General features: G+C 42.3%; 1 protein-coding gene across 2 annotated transcripts; it reads right to left on the bottom strand.

The window, feature by feature from the left end:
• Positions 1–4,301: 4,301 nt before the first annotated feature.
• Positions 4,302–14,556, bottom strand: SPRYD7 (SPRY domain containing 7). Of its 2 annotated transcripts, XM_061353092.1 has the most exons (5): positions 14,399–14,556; positions 12,990–13,106; positions 9,804–9,970; positions 8,109–8,211; positions 4,302–5,544 (listed from the first exon to the last, which is right to left on the bottom strand). In XM_061353092.1, the coding sequence occupies exons 1-5, from the start codon at positions 14,502–14,504 to the stop codon at positions 5,447–5,449; spliced, it is 591 nt and encodes a 196-aa protein (XP_061209076.1). In that variant the 5' UTR covers positions 14,505–14,556; the 3' UTR covers positions 4,302–5,446. The 2 variants fall into 2 exon arrangements, with proteins under 2 accessions (XP_061209076.1, XP_061209077.1); XM_061353093.1 differs by lacking the exons at positions 12,990–13,106; positions 14,399–14,556 and adding an exon at positions 10,319–10,747.
• Positions 14,557–17,531: the final 2,975 nt, after the last annotated feature.

The following is a 17,531-nucleotide window of genomic DNA, read 5'->3' on the forward strand; positions in this document are numbered from 1 at the left end:
TAGACTGTAAAGCCTGGGTTCAGAGAGACATGTAAGAATCTGTTTTGCTAATTTGATCATAGATCTTTGTGAAACCTTATCTCAGCCATGAGCTTGACTGATAGTCAGTATACAAAGCAACATGAACACAAAATGATAACAAAGATGACTAAGTACTACAAAAATAAACTAAGAGCTTACTCAGATAAAGTTAAGAAATCCATATCAACTACTAGGACCCTGTTCTTTTTATTGTTTTTGCACACAGCTGTATGCATGGCAGTACATTCCCAAGAAAAGGAAAACCAGCAAGAATGCTCATGGAAGTCTGTGTTCTCATGAACATTTGCACCTGAATAGCAGGTCCTGCCATCTCTGAATGCTTTCTGTAGGCCTGGGAGTAGAACTGCTCTCAATGGAATTTAAGGGACCCAGTGCACATCACAAAGTTTCTCTTTGCAGGTCTTCTACGTTGCTATACCCTGGCATGATTCTTTTGTGAAGTAGTACCTTTCCAGGCAATTTTTTACAGTATTTCTAGGTTTATATTATCCAAGTAGGATTTTTAAGCTTGTTGGAATAGTACTACCCGATTTCAGCTATCCCGAAAGCACCATAAACTGTTTCAGTATTACAAAAATAACAACTCAACTGATCTCTATTACGTGCCCTGTCAGTTCTATTGTGGATGCACAAATAAAGACTTTATATCTTGCTGCCACAGTATAATCTCAAAAGCACTCAGAAAACATACAGGATTTGTCAATACAAAGTTTTGCCCTCCAAGAAATAGTGCCTGAATGGTAACATTCAACGATAAAGAAGGTATTTGGGTATAAACTATTAATGGAAATACCTCAACCATTTCACTGGGAAACACGATTCATTCTTATTAAAATGAATTTGCTACTAGTAAATATATTGCTAAATCTTACCTGAAAGCTGCTTTCTAGTGCAGCTTCTAGAAACAAGAATTGCACCTGATTCCTCTGGGCAAAGATGGAACTTGGAACACACCTGGGAAAACATCTGGGTTTATTGCCGGATACTGAAATGACATGCTGAGACACAGGTTAATTCACATTCTATTTCTGTGGCCTGTCTTCTGATCCATGCAATGGACCCTTGCTTCTCTCATGAACTATCACCACAAAGCTGACTTTCAGGTGAAAGCGGTGCTCTCTTTCCCCTTTTGATAAATAGATGGTAGTAATCTTTTATTCACACACATACTCCCTTATTTTATAGAGTTTCCCTGTGTCACCAGTTATAAAACCAGGAGTTTTCTGCTTCTTACACAAGAGGGGTAGTTACATTGTGTGGTATTACAGATGCCTATCTCTGTCTAAGATGAAAAATTAATCACTGTGAGCTATAAAAGCAGGCCCTTTTCATATTTTTGGTGAATTTAGCTGCTATTTTGAATGGTTTACATTTATCAAAATATTTTCCATTTCAAACACCAGCCTTGAAGGAGACATCTCTGAACTTTAAAGGAAATCTACATTAAGCTCAAGGTAGCAGCTTCTACCGTTAAATATTTTTAAACACAGCAAGCTTGAAAAAAACAGGTTGTTTTCTGGGTGCAGTTAGATAAAGCGATAAGAATCTCTTTAGATACTTCCTCCTTTGCCCACAAACATGGGGAGTATCATTCCACAAGAAGCACTTTTATCTCAGTAGTCTTTCATGGCAAAGAACCACTGTTGAAGGCATTGTTGAAAGCTATCAAAAGGAAAAAGGACACACACCTTCCCATTCCTTTTATGTATGTATATCCCTGTATTCATATATAATCAGTTCAAGTTTGAAGAGCTGACAAACTTGATGACAGAAACATTATGGTATGTGTCAACTAGTACAGCATCACCTCAAGGAATAATCACAGAATGGCTGAAGTTGGAAGGGGTCTCCAAAAGTCATCTGGGCCAACTGCCCTGCTCAACCAGGGCCTCCTAAAGCCAGTTGCCCAAGACCATGTCCAGATGGCTCTTGAGTATTTCCAAGGATGGAGACTCCACAGCTAGTCTGGACAACCTGTGCCAGTGCTCAGTCACCCTCACTGTAAAACAGTGTTTCCTGATGGGGGGAATCTCCTGTGTTTCAGTTTGGGCCCATTGCCTCTGGTCCTGTCACTGGGAATCACTGAAAAGTGCCTGGCTCTGTCCTCTTTGCACCCTCCCTTCAGGTATCTATATACGTTGATTGGATCCCCCTGAGCCTTCTCTTCTCCAGGCTAAATAGGCTCAACTCTCCCAGCCTCTTCATAGGAGAGATGCTCTGATACCTTCACCATCTTTAATCACCCTTCTCCAGACACTTCAGAGAGGCATCTCAGCATGCTGACTTCCTAGAAACGGCTTGGGGATTTCTCCATAATGGTGACTTGTAGACACTTTCTTGTATACATGCAAGTGCTGGAAGTAACATCCTAAAACCTATTTTGCTGATTTTGTAATCCCTTTCCATCAACCACCCATGCCCTTTGCTCAGGTAACCTGTCACCCTGTCCCTCTGTCCCTCATCTGTCATTCTTGGTTTAAAGCTCTCCTGATGGAATCAGCCATCCTATTGGCAAAAATAGGTTTATCCTATAAGCAGACGCTTACGTGCAAACAAGCATAAATCCCAAAACCCTGTTGCCAACACCAGTTACGCGGCTAATTATTGGCTTGTCCTGTTAGTGCCCTCCTCCTCACTCCCTCTCCCCTCACCAGCAGGCCTGAACCAACCACCTGGGCTCCCATGCCCCTGGCATCATTCACTCCCACATGGAGCAACAGCAGGAGGTCATAGTCAGAGGACTGGATGAGCTTCAGTAGTTCCTCCACTCCACAGCATCCCAGATCCTGGCTCCCAGAAGGCAGCAAACCTGTCTGGACAATTGGTTGGGTTGACAGATGGGTGCCTCTGTCCCCTGCAGCTGGGAGTCACTCATTACAATGACTCACTGTTCATTCCTGGTAAGTCTTGCACGGTTTGGAGTTAAGTGGACCATGTTCTTTGCTTGAAGACACATATAGCTCCTCATCAGCTCTGAGAGCAGTGAGCCTATTTTGCAGTTGTGTTAAGTGGGGCAGGAACCTTCTTGCTGCCAGAAGTCCCTGGCTTCCATCCTTCCCCTTCTCCAGAGGTTTTGCTAACCTTAATAGTGCAACGTAGACACTGCCTGCTTCCTTGCTGCAGATGGGATCTGGGGCTCTTCAAGCTGTTAAGTTTCAGAGAAAATCCTGCCCGTCTCTATTTCATCTTCTCTGATGTGGTGCAGGCTGCCCACTGCATTCTGCAATTCCTACATTTGGCAGCACAGTTTCTCCAGGACAGCACCCCTACTGAAGAGCAGAGGGACATCATTCCTGGCCCCACAGAGCAGTCCCAGCCACTCCCTGCCAACCAGGATTTGGAGGGCTGCATCAGCCATCTGGAGCTCAGTCTGTCTGGAAGCTGTATTGGGTTTGCATGGCAAGGTTTTGGTAGCAGCAGGCCTCTAAGGGTGGCTTCTGTGAGAAGCTGCCAGAAGCTTCTGTCCAATAGAGCCAATGCTGGCGCAGCTGGTGAAGAAACCATGGGAAGGACTCATGCCAGAGAAGTTCATGTCTCCTATGGGACAAAACCCACACTGGAGCATGTGAGAGCGTGAGGAGTCCTCCCCTCAGGAGAATGGAGCAACAGAGACAATGTGTGACAAACTGACCATAACCCCCATTCTCTATCCCCCTGCACTGCTGCTGGGGGAAGAGGTACAAAATTTAGATGTTAAGCCCGGGAAGAAGGGAGGGGTGTGGAGAAGGTATTTTAGGATCTGGCTTTATTTCTCATTATCCTATGCTGATTTAATTCGCAATACATTGAACCGAATTCCCCAAGTTGAGTCTGTTTTGCCCATGACTGTAATTGGCGAACTCTCTCTCTATCTTGACCCATGAGGCTTTCATTGTATTTTCTCTCCTCTATCAAGCCAAGGAGGGGAGTAACAGAGTGGCGTTGGTGGGTACCCAGTGTCCAGCCCACCACAGAAGCTTTTGCCCTAGCACTATCTACCAGGAAAATCGCTCAAAACATCTACTGGGGAAACTGAAGCAAAACACAGGAATGTTTCATTTGACTTAGATTATGTATCCAACCACAGCAAAACAGAGCAGATTTCAAGGGGAGATGATGAAACTGCACTTTACATAAAACTGAGCTTTATACCATAATGCTGACAAGGGCATCATTCCTTTCAGGCTGAAAAGTTCTACCCAACACCGTCATTTGATAGAAAGGCTAAAGGGAAGGAAAACGTGGACCACTCCAAATGAAAAGACAGATGCAGAAAACTGTAAGGTGAAAGGCTTTGAGAAAGCTGCTTGTATTTGAAAATTCCAGAATCAGGTAATTTCTAAAAATATTTAAATAAAATAATTCATTTATGAAAATGCATTAACCCAGGAAGAGCAAAACCCAAAACACAAACATTCAGTATGAAGATTTTCTTTACAATAAAAATTCTTTTAGGAAGTATATTAAATGCGACAAGAGCAAAAAAAGAGAAAACATCTCATAATTTATATTCAAGGGCATCACATTTTAGAACAATGTCTTAGCCATCAATCGTTCATAAATGATTCACAAAGAAATTAAATATGCTATTCCGTAAGAGAATAATCTAACTTACGGTTTAAGATGTAAGGCTTCACCGTAACATCTCCTAGCCTTCCCACCTGACTCTTGACATACCCAAACTGAGTGATCTGTACTTGCTCTCCTACACGAGCAACGCAGCGTGGTGGTCCTCAAACACACAGGTAGTGTTCAGGTTTCATTTTTAAGGTCCAGCAAAAAAGTATTACTAGAGAGTGTTATTATTATTTGTGACAATAAAAGCAAATTAAAAGCTAGGAGAAATAAATAAGTTACATTTGCTTGTCTAAGACTGAGGGAATCGATTCAACTATACCTTGCAGAAAAAGTACCCATATCTGCTAGTTATGCCATTGTATGGCTAGTCACTGTGCACAACTGGGACATCGCAACTCCAAATCACATGCTGGACATATAGTGCTCCCTTTAAACAAAGTATGAACTTCCGGTGAAAAAGCTAGGGGGAAAAATATAGTCAAGAGAACTATCCATCTCCATAGCTATCGTATGCATAAGAACTATTTGCTTTACAGAGCTCCAGTTTTTTCAAAATACTGATTGTAATACTGATGACAATAATGTCCCTTGGTATGCTTATGCATCAAGTACAAATCGGAGAAAAATCCTGCCCCAAACACTCATTCTCAACTACAGATCATTGCCAGAAATCTCATATTTGCAGTACAGTTACCTGGTGTTGCAGTCAACACATTAATTCTGCAGACCACAGTCACAAGTACTTACTTAAAATACAGATATGGTTTCTAAACGTAACGTGAAGCTTTATTTAAGATGACAAAGCTTTTGTAACAGTGCAGGGTGCAAATTTTCAGTACGAAGACATTCAGAAGATTTGTTGCTCAAAAAGGATCTTTTCAAACCCTGGTGGAGGTGTGTGATAAAATTCACTGAACTGACAATCCAGAATGGCACTGTCATCAACTGCAGAAGAGAACCAAAAGAAGGAATCAGAGAAGGAGCACTTACACACTGATCCTCTACTACACTGTCTTACTAAGTTACACACCATGCCCAAACCAGGAAGAATATTCTCCAATTCATCCATTATATGTATCTAATACATTTAAAAGACATCCCTTCAACAAACATGTTAAAGCCCTACACACACAGCCACAGAGAGGAAATCATCCTTCTTCTCTGCTGTTTTCTTTAGTCAGTAATGGTCCTTGGTGCAGCCAAAGGGAATGCTACCTCTGATTTCACTATAAGCATTAGCAGGGCTTTAGACCATTTCCTCAAAATCCTCTATTTCTCCAGAAATCTCCAGACTAAGGACACTACTGACACCCATGGCAGAGGTGTCACCTCCTCAGCTGCATATTTTTCTGTCCACTTTCTAATTCTGCTGGAGTGTCATCTGTGCGCAATGATTTTTCAGGAGATTTACAAGGTTTCAGATGCCTGCAATGGCTGGTGTCAGACCATCTTTTTTAGCAAAGACCATCTGATGCAAAGCAAGCATCTTTGCTTCTTTAATTTGAAAGTTGATGTTTTTTTTTTACAATACCTCTCCCAGTGTTCAATCCTTTGGATAATCCGAGATGCGAGTGTTTCTACATTGAATGTAGACACTTTATAGAAAAGAAACTGCTGAGGATTTTCACAGCAAAGCCTTCATATATTGCATTAGCAAATGGAAATACCCAACCAGTCAGAAAAGCAAGATCTCTTTCAAAGACAACTTCTTTCCAAGATGAACCTGATACTATTAATGTTAAAACAGAAAAGCTTCACCTTCATTATTTTGGCTTAGAATTTAGATATCTCAGAGGCAAGGTAGGAATTTTAACCTCCTAGGCTCAGTTAAAACTCTTACTAGCATATTTGTTCAGTTCTGCAGTACTTAAGCAGTGTTTGCATCTCACTTCCATATAAGTGCCTGAGGTACAGCTGCTGCAGGCAAAAACCTTTAAGTCCATTTTTCTGTTTTACATTCTCAGGCTTGATACTGTGTTTGCCTGCCCTATGATGTTTCTTTTTAAAAGGTAACTGTAGTTCTGGTCTGAATTATGGATAGAGTAATGTTTACGGAATTCTCTTTTCTATGTTCAAATCCCTTCACGCGATTAGAAGTAGCTCACGTTAAATTAAGAACATCTATAGTTAAAGCTTATCCTAAGTAACTACCACAAAAAATTATCTGCAGACCTCAATTATTTTAGCTACAAGTAGGAGACATGATGATTATGATGAAATTATGCCCACTTGTGGAAGATGATAGTAAAAGCCTGGCAATAAAAGGTCTGCACGTCCTCCAGGCATGGAACTACTTTAGTCAGAGAAAAAATTTTTTATGGTAGACTAACATGCCACCAAATGTTTTCCGAGAGCAACCTGCACCCTTCATGCTACGTTACACCATTTCCAAAACAAAGGGAAGATGTACCAATGAATTACCACAGCAATTCTCCTCCAGCTGCTCATGCAGCACTCTGTAGGAGATCCCGCAGTGCTGCAGGGCAGTTACTGTCCGCAACAGCCTTTTAGCAGCGCCATCATGTGGCTTCAGAACACATAACAGTGATCAGACAAAATTTCCACTCGCTAGCAACTTGGAAAAGTCATGTACATTTATAGACTTCAAAGATCCTATAACACACCTAGAGGATTTTCTTCCTGCTCATAAAATTCAATATTACAAATGTATCAATGGTAACATGACCACAGCTCACCAGGAACCAACCATGACAGGAAAAAATTATCCACATCACATAGTTAATGGTATCCTGGCAGAGGCTACTACTTAGATAAAGCTCACATGGGAATAAACATAAGATGGGGATAGCTGTAGATGTAACAGAGGGAATCCAAGGAGCAGTTATCATTTACTGTAAGCTACAAGCCACAAGTGTAGCTTTGATGACGCACTGATTTGGGGGAAGTGATGCCTTTCAGAAGAGATGTTAAACAGAATTCTGACTACTGGGGAACTACAAAATCATCGCCAAGTTCTGGAAAAGTAAATTGTTAACACATGTCTTGGCCAAATTCCAACTTCCATAATTCATAAATTCTTTCTTAAACTGCCTTTGCAGGGATTAATTGGATATGGTATTCGTTTCTTGTTCAAAACTGCTGTGCTGTATTGATGGTTGCTGCCAAAATAGCTATCACAATTTGCTCAGCAATTGCTGGATTTCAAAACTGGGCATTGATTTGGTACAGCAGCAAGGAGCTGTACCACTACACAGCAGCAGCTGTACTAGTGCTGCATTAAAGTTGTTACTTCCAGAAGAAAATACAAACAGCAATTCAGTATCTATTTGCATTTAACACTGAATGAATCTGTGAAATATGTGAAATTCACAGGCATAAATACCAAGCTTCAGAAAGAAAGCATATTAGCCCACAAGTCTACATGAGTTTGAATTTGTTTTTTCTCCATCTGCTTCAGTTTTTTTACCTGGCAATTTTCAGACTGAGGGCAGTAACTCCCCAACCTTCTGGACCCATACCAAGAATCAGTTTGAAAATATCTGACTTACCATAGACCACTGGATAGACAGTCCCTCGGATTCCTGAAGCTGGACAATGCATGTTCTTCCCATTTAAATATACATTTAATTCTACATGGTCATATGTAATGCCCTAAAAGCACAAGTAATTAACAAAAAAACCCATCAACAACTTTATACATGTAAGGCTGCTGCTTAATTTAGCTTTCTTAGCCACAGCCAACTTTTAACATCATTATGCAAACCACAGCGTCCTAGAAAACCTTGCATGAAATATTCCTGCAAAGAACTAAAAGTTAATAAATGACCAGTAACATTTGTATTTGCAGATACTCAGGATTCCTTAATGCTTACTCAGTCTGGATGCAGCACAGTACTGCATACCGTATCTCACTGAGTTTACAAAATGATTTTCCAAACTATTCTTCAACAGGTTCCTTATCAAATGTTAAGGATATATAAAATTTTCAATTATTTCAACATTAAGCAGTTTGTGGTCTTCTTGTTTATATCTCCTCATGGAAATAACTTTAGTAAAGAGTGGTCTGTCCATGCTTCCATACAGAAACCTCTCTCAGCACATTTACTCTGCCAGCAGCAAGAGATCATGGTTTCATACACAGTGCTATAAATATATCAACTACACAGCAGAAAGCAAACACTAACAAGGTAATAAATTACTTGTTAGGTAAATGACTTCTGTCACTGTTTTGGCACGGCTGTGTGTGACAATCTGTGTTGTCCCTCAGTACTTCAGAAATCTATTTCTGTGACATAATAAAATAAATGAAAACTGGGGAATTAGCAGTAATACATCAGCTACTTTTCATAGAAACACAGAATGGTTTGGGTTGGAAGGGACCTTAAAGACCACCTAGTTATAGCCTCCTTGAAGCTGGTCAACTTAGGCTGACCAAATGCTGAAACACTCTGCAACCATCCAAAAAACAATTTCAGAAGGGGATTAAAAGAATAATGTAGTATCTGAGGGTAAAGGATGGAGGCATCACCTTAGCTTCTTAGGACTTCTAAATATGAAATTTCTAACCATTGCTACCGGACACTGCGAACATGACAGCAATAAAACATAACCCTTTGAACAAAGTCACTTAAAGATGGTTTGAGAAACCTGGAATAGCAAGGTACAAAAAATCTTAAGATTCTCCGTTTGTTCTCATTCTTAATAATTTTCCCAGTGAGCATTACTCCCCTCCCCACTTAATATCTCGTGTTCCCTATAAAAGTTTGGCTAAAAATACAATTCATCTATCGTCCAGGACCTATCTCTGCTCAGCTCTGTCCTAATCATTAACCAGTTAGCTGAAGGATCTTGAGTTTGGCTGGGCATGGTGCATAGCTCTGTAATGCATTTCAGCACATTATTTATTCAGGAAGGTCCCATCTCAATGTAAGATCCTTGTGATGGGAGTTATCCATCAGGTAGATACTGCAACTAGACTGCAAGAGAGCATTAGATGCTACTTTTCAAACACTGTCAAAGTCTGTCCCTCGTTCACAAATACATCAATGAGAATGAAGACCACTGAAGTCCACTGATACCCAGGCTGCTAATCCATCCAAACACAATGGGACTTTATATCAGCACTTCCCAAACTGGGAGATGCAAGCTGAATAATTGTACTGAAATGGTCAGTCTGACCACAGAGCTGTAAATAAGGGGAATCTAGGAACATCTGGAAAGTAAAGAAGGCTTAAGGAACTTACCACCACATCACCTTCCTGAGGAAGGTTGTTCGCTGGTAGTCTGTTTTTCTCCTCATTGTTATAGTAGAGAGCTCCATCATTTCTCATCACCAGGCTATGGACATCTCGACCAAGTGGAATTTGATTCAAGTTTGCTTTCTGAGTTGCAACTCCAATACCCCAAATCCCTAAAATGTGACAGTAACATGGTAAGAAAACAAACAAACCAACCAACCTCATTATTTTGAAGACTTACCTGAATCAGGACAGAATACAGAATGCCAGTGCTATGGCCGTACTACTACTATCTCTTGCACATAACAGAACTATCACAGGTTAGCCCTGGTAGGCAGCTAAGCACCAAGCAGCCATACACTCACTTCTCCCCCACAGGCCCCAGAGGGATGGTGGAAGAGAGAAGGAAGACTAAAACCAAGAAAACCTTTCTTGTGGGTAAAGACAAAAATTGTTTAACAAGCAAAGGAGAAGTGGAAGAAAGAAAACAAAACAAACCAAAGGAATGTAATGGCAATCACCACCTCCCACAGGCAGACTGAGGCCCAGCCAATTCCCAAGCAAAAGATGGCTAACCTCCCTAAAGCCACTCCTCTCCTTTTTGTTGCTTAGCATGGAACTACATGGCATGGAGGATCTCCTTGGTTAGATCAGGTTATCTGCCCGGTTGTGTCCCCTCCCCACCTCTTGCCCCCCAGCTGGAGGGTCAGAGTGAGAAACAGAGAAGGCCTTGATGCTGTGTAAACACTGCTCAGAAATAGCTAAAGCATTAGCCTGTTATCAGTATTGTTTTGGTCACAAATCTAAACCACAGCATCACAGGAGCTGCTATGAAGGAAGTTAACTCCATGCTGGATAGACCCAGTACAAGCAGTCAATAGAAGTAACCAGTATGTATCCTGAAAAAAAATTCAGAGAATTGTAATCACTTAGCTTAACTTTTATTCCCAGAAAAATATGAAAAGAGACTCTGAAACTGTAGGAGGATGTGAAAAATAAATCAAACTAGCATGGATTTGTGAACATTTCCTTTTCCCGCTGGTGAAACTATTCTTAGGGAAAAAGAAGAAACTGTAAATACAACAGATCTTGATTTGGTAATGCTTTTGAAACTCATACAACATTGAAATAGTCAGATTATGAAAACATGGTCTAGACCTTTTCAGATTATGAAAACATGGTCTAGACCTTTACAGCAATATAAATGCACGACTGGTTAGAAAACCGTATTCCAGGACTACTCATCACATCAAACCAAATCAAAAAAGATGATTCAAGTGGGGTTTGAGGTTTTGCAGTGAATGCACAAGGCCAGACACTGTTCCATATTCACATCAATTACTTGGGTAACGTGATGATGTGCTGGTTAAATGTGCTGCCAACACCAACCTGACAGGACTGCAAGCTCTTCAGAGGCCCCTCAAGTTTTAAACGATCCTGACAAATTGATAAGAGGCCTGAAGGAAAATGCATTTGCTTTTTCTGAATTATGAAGAACAGTAGGAACACTAAGTGGCACAAATACAATAGTAGCTTGGCAGGCAGCTCATAAAATATAATATGGGGGTTATCACAGACCACATGCTGAGCATGAGTCTGTGCCCTACTGTTGTGAAAAACTTCTGGACATATGGCACATATAAAGCCAACACACTGTATGTACAACAGATGAAGGATGTCTACTGCTGCTGCAGCTGGAGCACAGCATCCATTTTAAGCATCGTATCTCAAGACAAATTAGTTCAGTTAGAAATATTCTCAAACAAAACCAATCAAAAATGTAAAAACATCACCTATAAGGAGACAATTAAAAAAAAACCCAACAAACCAGCCTGGGGCTGTTTAATCTGGAGAAGACTAAAATGAGGCAAAAATATAATAAAATCAGTTTCAAAAGACAAAATTGCAAACCAGTTTATTCTTATTCTTACATGCTCAGGATGAAAAGGACAAGAGTGTGAACATGATTCAGATTACACGCCTAAAACCTTTCCAATGGTCAGGGTGACCCCACAGTGACACTTCTGGGAATCAAAGTTTTAAGTTAAGTGATCTACAGTCCTCCTGCCTTGAGGCACAGAAATAGACAAGACACAGCTTGTCTTGTCTATTCCTGTCATGAGAACCAGGAGAGTTTATTTCCTGTGTTTCTCAAGCACAAGAACATGGATATGTATCTGTGTGAATAATGACCATATATGAATAACAGCTGCAGTGGATTCTTCCCCTAACATATAGGACTCTAAAATTGCCAAACTAAGACTGATCTGGGGTTTACATACAGTTTAAAACCAAGCAACTGGTTTGACTGCAAGGTGTTTTGGACAGATTTGTGTTCATGCTGCCTGCACTCCAATCCAATTGAATGCAAACAACCCTTACCCAGAAAGTGCCAGGTTCAAGCTCCAGCTGGTACTGTAAGGCCTGGCTGTCTCTGGACTAACACTTCCCTTCTTCCCTTTCCCTATGTACTTAGGGAAAGAACCGCTTCATTTTCACAGTGTCTGTTGTTTTTAAAAATACAGGGTAACTTTTAACATCAGAAAACAGGCAAGCCAGAAGCATGCTCTGTACTAGTGAAGTTGGCTGTATTAATGCTTCTGAATTCCATTCACTTTCAGCTGCCTTGCACCATATCTGTGCAAAACGAAGAAACAGGGTGCTGAAAGGCTCCTCTTGATAAGGCGGTGTTGGAGTAAATGCTGCACATTTGATTTGAACAGCGAAGTGTAGCACAAGGAGTGTTACCCTTGCTTGGGCAAACACGGTGCATGTTAAAAGCAAATGGAGGTAGACAAATAGCTATAAATACTGCTGGATAAACTGCACTATTAAAAAAATACTTCACAGCGACAGTATTTTATGTGGTTATAAGCATTTATTTACCAAAAAACATTTCTAACATATGCTAACTGAAAAACATGCATATAACAGCATATAAAACAATATGGTGTTTTTTAGGGGGTGCACTCTTTTAGTAATACACTTACCATGTTTTTTAATATTTCAGAGCCATGATAAAAAAGAAAAAAAATTTCCTGTTACACAACGTCAGCTTATAGACCTCTCCAACATTCACAAGTTCAAGGATGCAATCAGAAAGATTCACGTGCTCGGCACTGGAGATACGACCACCCGCAGTCACACCAACACACCTTCCAAGTTTAAAGTTGTACGTTTTTGCTGACTAACCTGTGGACTGGATTTTAAACTCAAAATAGCTCTTGTTCTGATGCAAAGGTGCATTGGCTAAGCAGCCTCCCGTGCCACATATTCTTCTGCCATTTTTAACAATCACAACATCTGTTCCTGCAAGAAGAAAAACACCCGCAAAACTTCAAAACATCTTTAGAAGTCTGGAAGCAGCCCTTAAAAGCCCTAAACACTGAGAACTGTTTTTGTTCTTTCTGCCCATGTAAGAGCTTCATTACCTTGTGAGAATAATGATGATAGGCTATGCTTTGAAGTAGGAAAAGGAAGCCTGTTTATGGGGTAGTTCATCTTCCAACTAGGGTTTATTTATTTAAAATCTATATGCTGCTCTAATTTTGCCTCTTGGGTTTCACGGCACCATGCTGATTACAACCTTTGCTCAGCCACATCAGAAGAATAACTTACTATTTAGTTAGAAAGGGTTCACTGTGAGACCAGAACCCTGTACCCTGTCTCTATACACAGAAATATGTCTGCTAAGAGAAGAAAAGGCACATTGAGTAGAAACACTGGATGGAACTGCAAGGTGTTTAGTTATTCTCTGAAAAAATCCTTTTATTAGAAACATGACTGGCAAAACACAGAGAAGAAGCCCTCTGCCAAATTTTTCTTCTCCAGTGAAACACTTCTTCCTTAGGCACTGTTGTCACTGTGAGGAACATGGGAAACAGTCAAAGTTCACTGATACAAATGAATAAAACCAGACTAACAATTGAGTGGCTGGGATCAGCCACACTGCCTTCCTCCTAGCTCTATCCCCTGCTCTGCTGCAGCAGCTGACCCAGATCCCTTCTCTCCTCAACAACGCCCAGGCATAGCTTTGTGGACAGCTCATCCTCAACACGCGGTATGGACCAGACACCCGTGGCTCATTCTGCACCTTCACTCCTGTAACCCCCTCCTCTGCATCACCATCCCTTGTGGAATGAATAGGATCTTCAGCCCTATCAGCCTGCCTTCTCTCCTCAGGGAACCCCTCTGAAACTGAGGTGCACCCCTACATACTCATTCTGCTAAGCCTCGACTGAATTTAAGCCAAAGTGAGACTTCTTCCTGAAAACTGCCAAATCCTTCCGGAGAAGTAGCCCAAAAGCGACCTCCCCAGCACACTTCACTGGGAGGAGAGAAGGCGCCTGGGGCAGGGCACATTCCCCCTCCGGCCAGTATGGTTACACGGTATTAACTCCACACCGCTACCAGCGCCACACTCAGGCTTCCCGGGTATAAGCCTCCCGCTCGCCTCAAGTCAGCCCCGCCGCGCCGCGGACCTGCGGCCTTTCCCCACCGCCGCCAACCCTCACTCTCCGCTCTCCCTCCCGCCCCACGGCCCGTCGCAGGCGGCTCATGGTGAGGCGAAGGGAGACCAGGTCCCACCTCACCCTGCTTACCCATGCGCTGCGTGTCGAGGTGCACCGCCGGCATCTCCTTTAGAGGGATGTGGCCGGCACCACCACCCCTGCAACAGGAGAAGCAACACCACACAGAGGCGGCCATGACTGGCCGTACCCCAGCGCGCCGCGCAGGCGCAACAGCGGCCAGTGGGGCGGGCGGGGCAGCGCCCCCTGGCGGGCGGGAGGTAGCGGGGCGGGCGGGCTTGCTTTCCTGTATGCCCGCCCCGGCGCGTCATGGCGGGAGGCGGGGGGCAGCGGCGCCTGGGGCAGGCTGTGCACACGGGGCCACGTTAAATCCAGCACGTCCTGAAAAATAAAATCCCATTAAACTTCCGCCTTTCCTCAGGCAGTGAAAATTCAAATGGAAGCGAGTGCAGGACAGGAACCCTCTGCTTCTCTGCAGCTGTGGGGTAACGTGGTGGTGGCTTGAGGTGTGAGCACACAAGCCTCTGCATGCAGCCACCTAAACAACAAGTTACACATGTATATGTGAGAATATATATATATATATGCATGAATGAAAGAGGAAACTGATCATGATGGGCAGATAGTACATGTCACATCAGCACACTCCACAGTGGAAATGTACCGGGCAGTTATTTCTGTCTCCAAGTAACAGGAACCCCATAAGAACCCCATTCCTTCCTCCCTTCCTCCCTTCCTTCCTTCCTCCCTTCCCTTCCTCCCTTCCTCCCTTCCTCCCTTCCTTCCTTCCTCCCTCCCTCCCTCCCTCCCATAGGAACCCTATTTATTTATTTATTTATTTATTTATTTATTCGTTCTTTCCCTTCCTTATTTTAATTCTTTCTCAGAAAAGTCAACAGACAGGACTACTCGAAGCAAAGGTTTGTGCAGCCAGGGCCAGCTACCATGGTTGCCTTGATGGTGTCTGCCCCCTGTGTGTTTCCCTTTCTCCTCATCTTCCAGGCCTGTCTGGCTTGTGAGTGTTAACTTTTTCGGGTCCTGTTTGCTTCTAGAGCACCTCCTCATTCGTTCAGAAGTTTTGGTAAGCGTTAAACTGAACTGGAAAGACTGCTGCAGTGAAAAGCCAGCATGCTATCATTGCGCTTAGCAGTCGTTTTGCAAAGCATGCTTTGGGACCAGCTTTGTGTCCCTTTCATAGAGGCAGAATGCCACTTAATTAAAAAAGCTGTAGCTTTGCTTGTAGCCTCGGGTTAAACAAGTGTTTCTTTAGCAAAAGCCCTAGAGCTGTCCCTACAGCATCCAGAACAGGGGCCACAAACTGGGCTCCAACAAGTATAACAAACAGTGATAACACGGCTATAAAGCCCACCTGTATCTACTTCACGTTTTTATTTATCTACAGGCAAATATCCAAGACATGTTGTGCCATCTATTGCTGATCTAAAATGTTTTGCAGATAATTTAAATACTTACATTTAAAGGTCTGTTTCCTTCCGAAACCAATTTGGGATAAAACTCTTGTTTCTCATGATTCTGTGGCATTTCACCTACAAAGCTCCGTTACCGTTTTATTACAGTACATAATATGATGCAACTAATGTAACCCATGTGGTACAGTGTTGTCTGTCTTTAAGAGGGTGAGGGGTTAAGCGAATATTCAAAAACCCTTGTTAAAAGAAATCTTCATAGCAAGAAATATCTTATTGTTCTGGATGGGGTGTATCAGTCACACTTACCCCATTACTTGAAATATGAGGTGAAACGCTGTCTTTCTCAAAATTGCGCCTAAAACCAATCTGATTTTAAAAGCAGCTTTAAAATATACTTCCTTTCTTTTATTGGACTTACTGTTACAGCCCATAAACATTTGGGGTCAAGAGCTCACTTCCTTAAAATATGCCAAATGGGATTAGTCTTGAACTTCTAAGAAGTACATATTAGGTGGAAGCTGATGTTTATTTATTTCGTGTGGAGGGCATCATGATTCTTATTGGTGGCTTGTTGTTCACATAATTAGTCCCATTTAAATCACTGCGGGATTTTTATTGTCTGTCACACACTGTGGGTTTGCTACAGTAAATGCTGAAAGACAAATGTTAATATGGTTAAAAAAAACCCAAACCCCAAACTTAGAAGGAGACTCAAACTCCAGATGACTCCCTATCCCATTTTTTTCCTCTGAGACCCAGTATGTCCTTTCTTCCCCAAAAGAAGCACTGGAATATAAACACATCTCACCACATGAAGTCAGCATTGCCAAATCAGTTGGACTCCCAGGAGATGGGGCCTTGGGGAGCAGTGGCTGGCTGTGCCTTCCTGCCAGTTTCCTGCTCCACTTCTTTCTTAACTTGAGAGGCTGGTTTTACAGGTGAGCAGACTGCAGCACTTATGGGGTAAAGTGCGTGCCACAGCTTGGAAAAGTTGCTGGTGCTTCTTCGGAGCACACTGACTCCAGTGCCGATGTGCTCAGCAGTCAGGAAGCCTCGGAGGACCAAGGTCAGTGCAGCCCTTACCCTGCGCCCATCTTCTCTCCCTCCAGGAGTGTAGCTTTGCTGCTGAGCACCCTGTCAGCAGCTGGGGATACAATGAATTGTGCAGGAACAGCAGCAAAGATGTTTGTGAAGGCTCCAGTGCTAGACAAAATCAAGCAGGTAATAGTACTGGTCCAGTGAAAGTAAGGCAAAAGTCAGCTGATAGGAAACATCGCTTATCCATATGCCTGTCTTGGAGGATGAGGTGAGCAATTCTAGCAGGATAGTATTTTATTTGTAAATGTGCTTGTCAGCCTGTTCAGAGTATATTTGAGCACTGAAATTTTTACAGTGCACATTTCCTCAAGGAAATGAAGATCTGGGCTCAAGTATTTAGAAGTATAACTGTGCTTGGTAATGAAGGGTTAATTCAGCTTCTGCCTTTCTTCAGTGTGCATTTCTTTCACTGGGGAGGCCAAGTGTTTAGAACCCTCCCACACCGGAAGCAAAATTATGCTCAGCATGCCTAAACATGTTTGTTGCTCACAGGGTTTTAACTTTATTTCCTTGAACAGTAGCAGCAGAGACATTTTGTCTGGGAACCATGTTAGAAGAACAGGAAAATGACCGGTCCCGTCCATTTCACAGATGCAGGCATATTTGGAGGTCCTGCCGAAAGAAAATGGCGGTCATTGACTTGTTTTGTTCTCTAGCTCACAGCTTCATTCAAAAAA

This window comes from Neopsephotus bourkii, unplaced genomic scaffold (assembly GCF_033783945.1).
Source record: "Neopsephotus bourkii isolate Nb327-2 ecotype Australia unplaced genomic scaffold, CSIRO-AGI_Nbou_v1 NB_663, whole genome shotgun sequence".
NCBI classification, from domain to species: domain Eukaryota; kingdom Metazoa; phylum Chordata; class Aves; order Psittaciformes; family Psittacidae; genus Neopsephotus; species Neopsephotus bourkii.

Bases quoted from the DNA above. Each gene is read 5' to 3' on its own strand.
- SPRYD7 (XM_061353092.1), bottom strand. From the start codon at position 14,504: ATGGCCGCCTCTGTGTGGTGTTGCTTCTCCTGTTGCAGGGGTGGTGGT. The intron at 9,971-12,989 runs GTTAGTCAGCAA...GTCACATTTTAG, and splicing joins GTTTAAAATCCAGTCCACAG to GGATTTGGGGTATTGGAGTT. The intron at 5,545-8,108 runs GTAAGTCAGATA...TCTCTTCTGCAG, and splicing joins TGTCTATCCAGTGGTCTATG to TTGATGACAGTGCCATTCTG.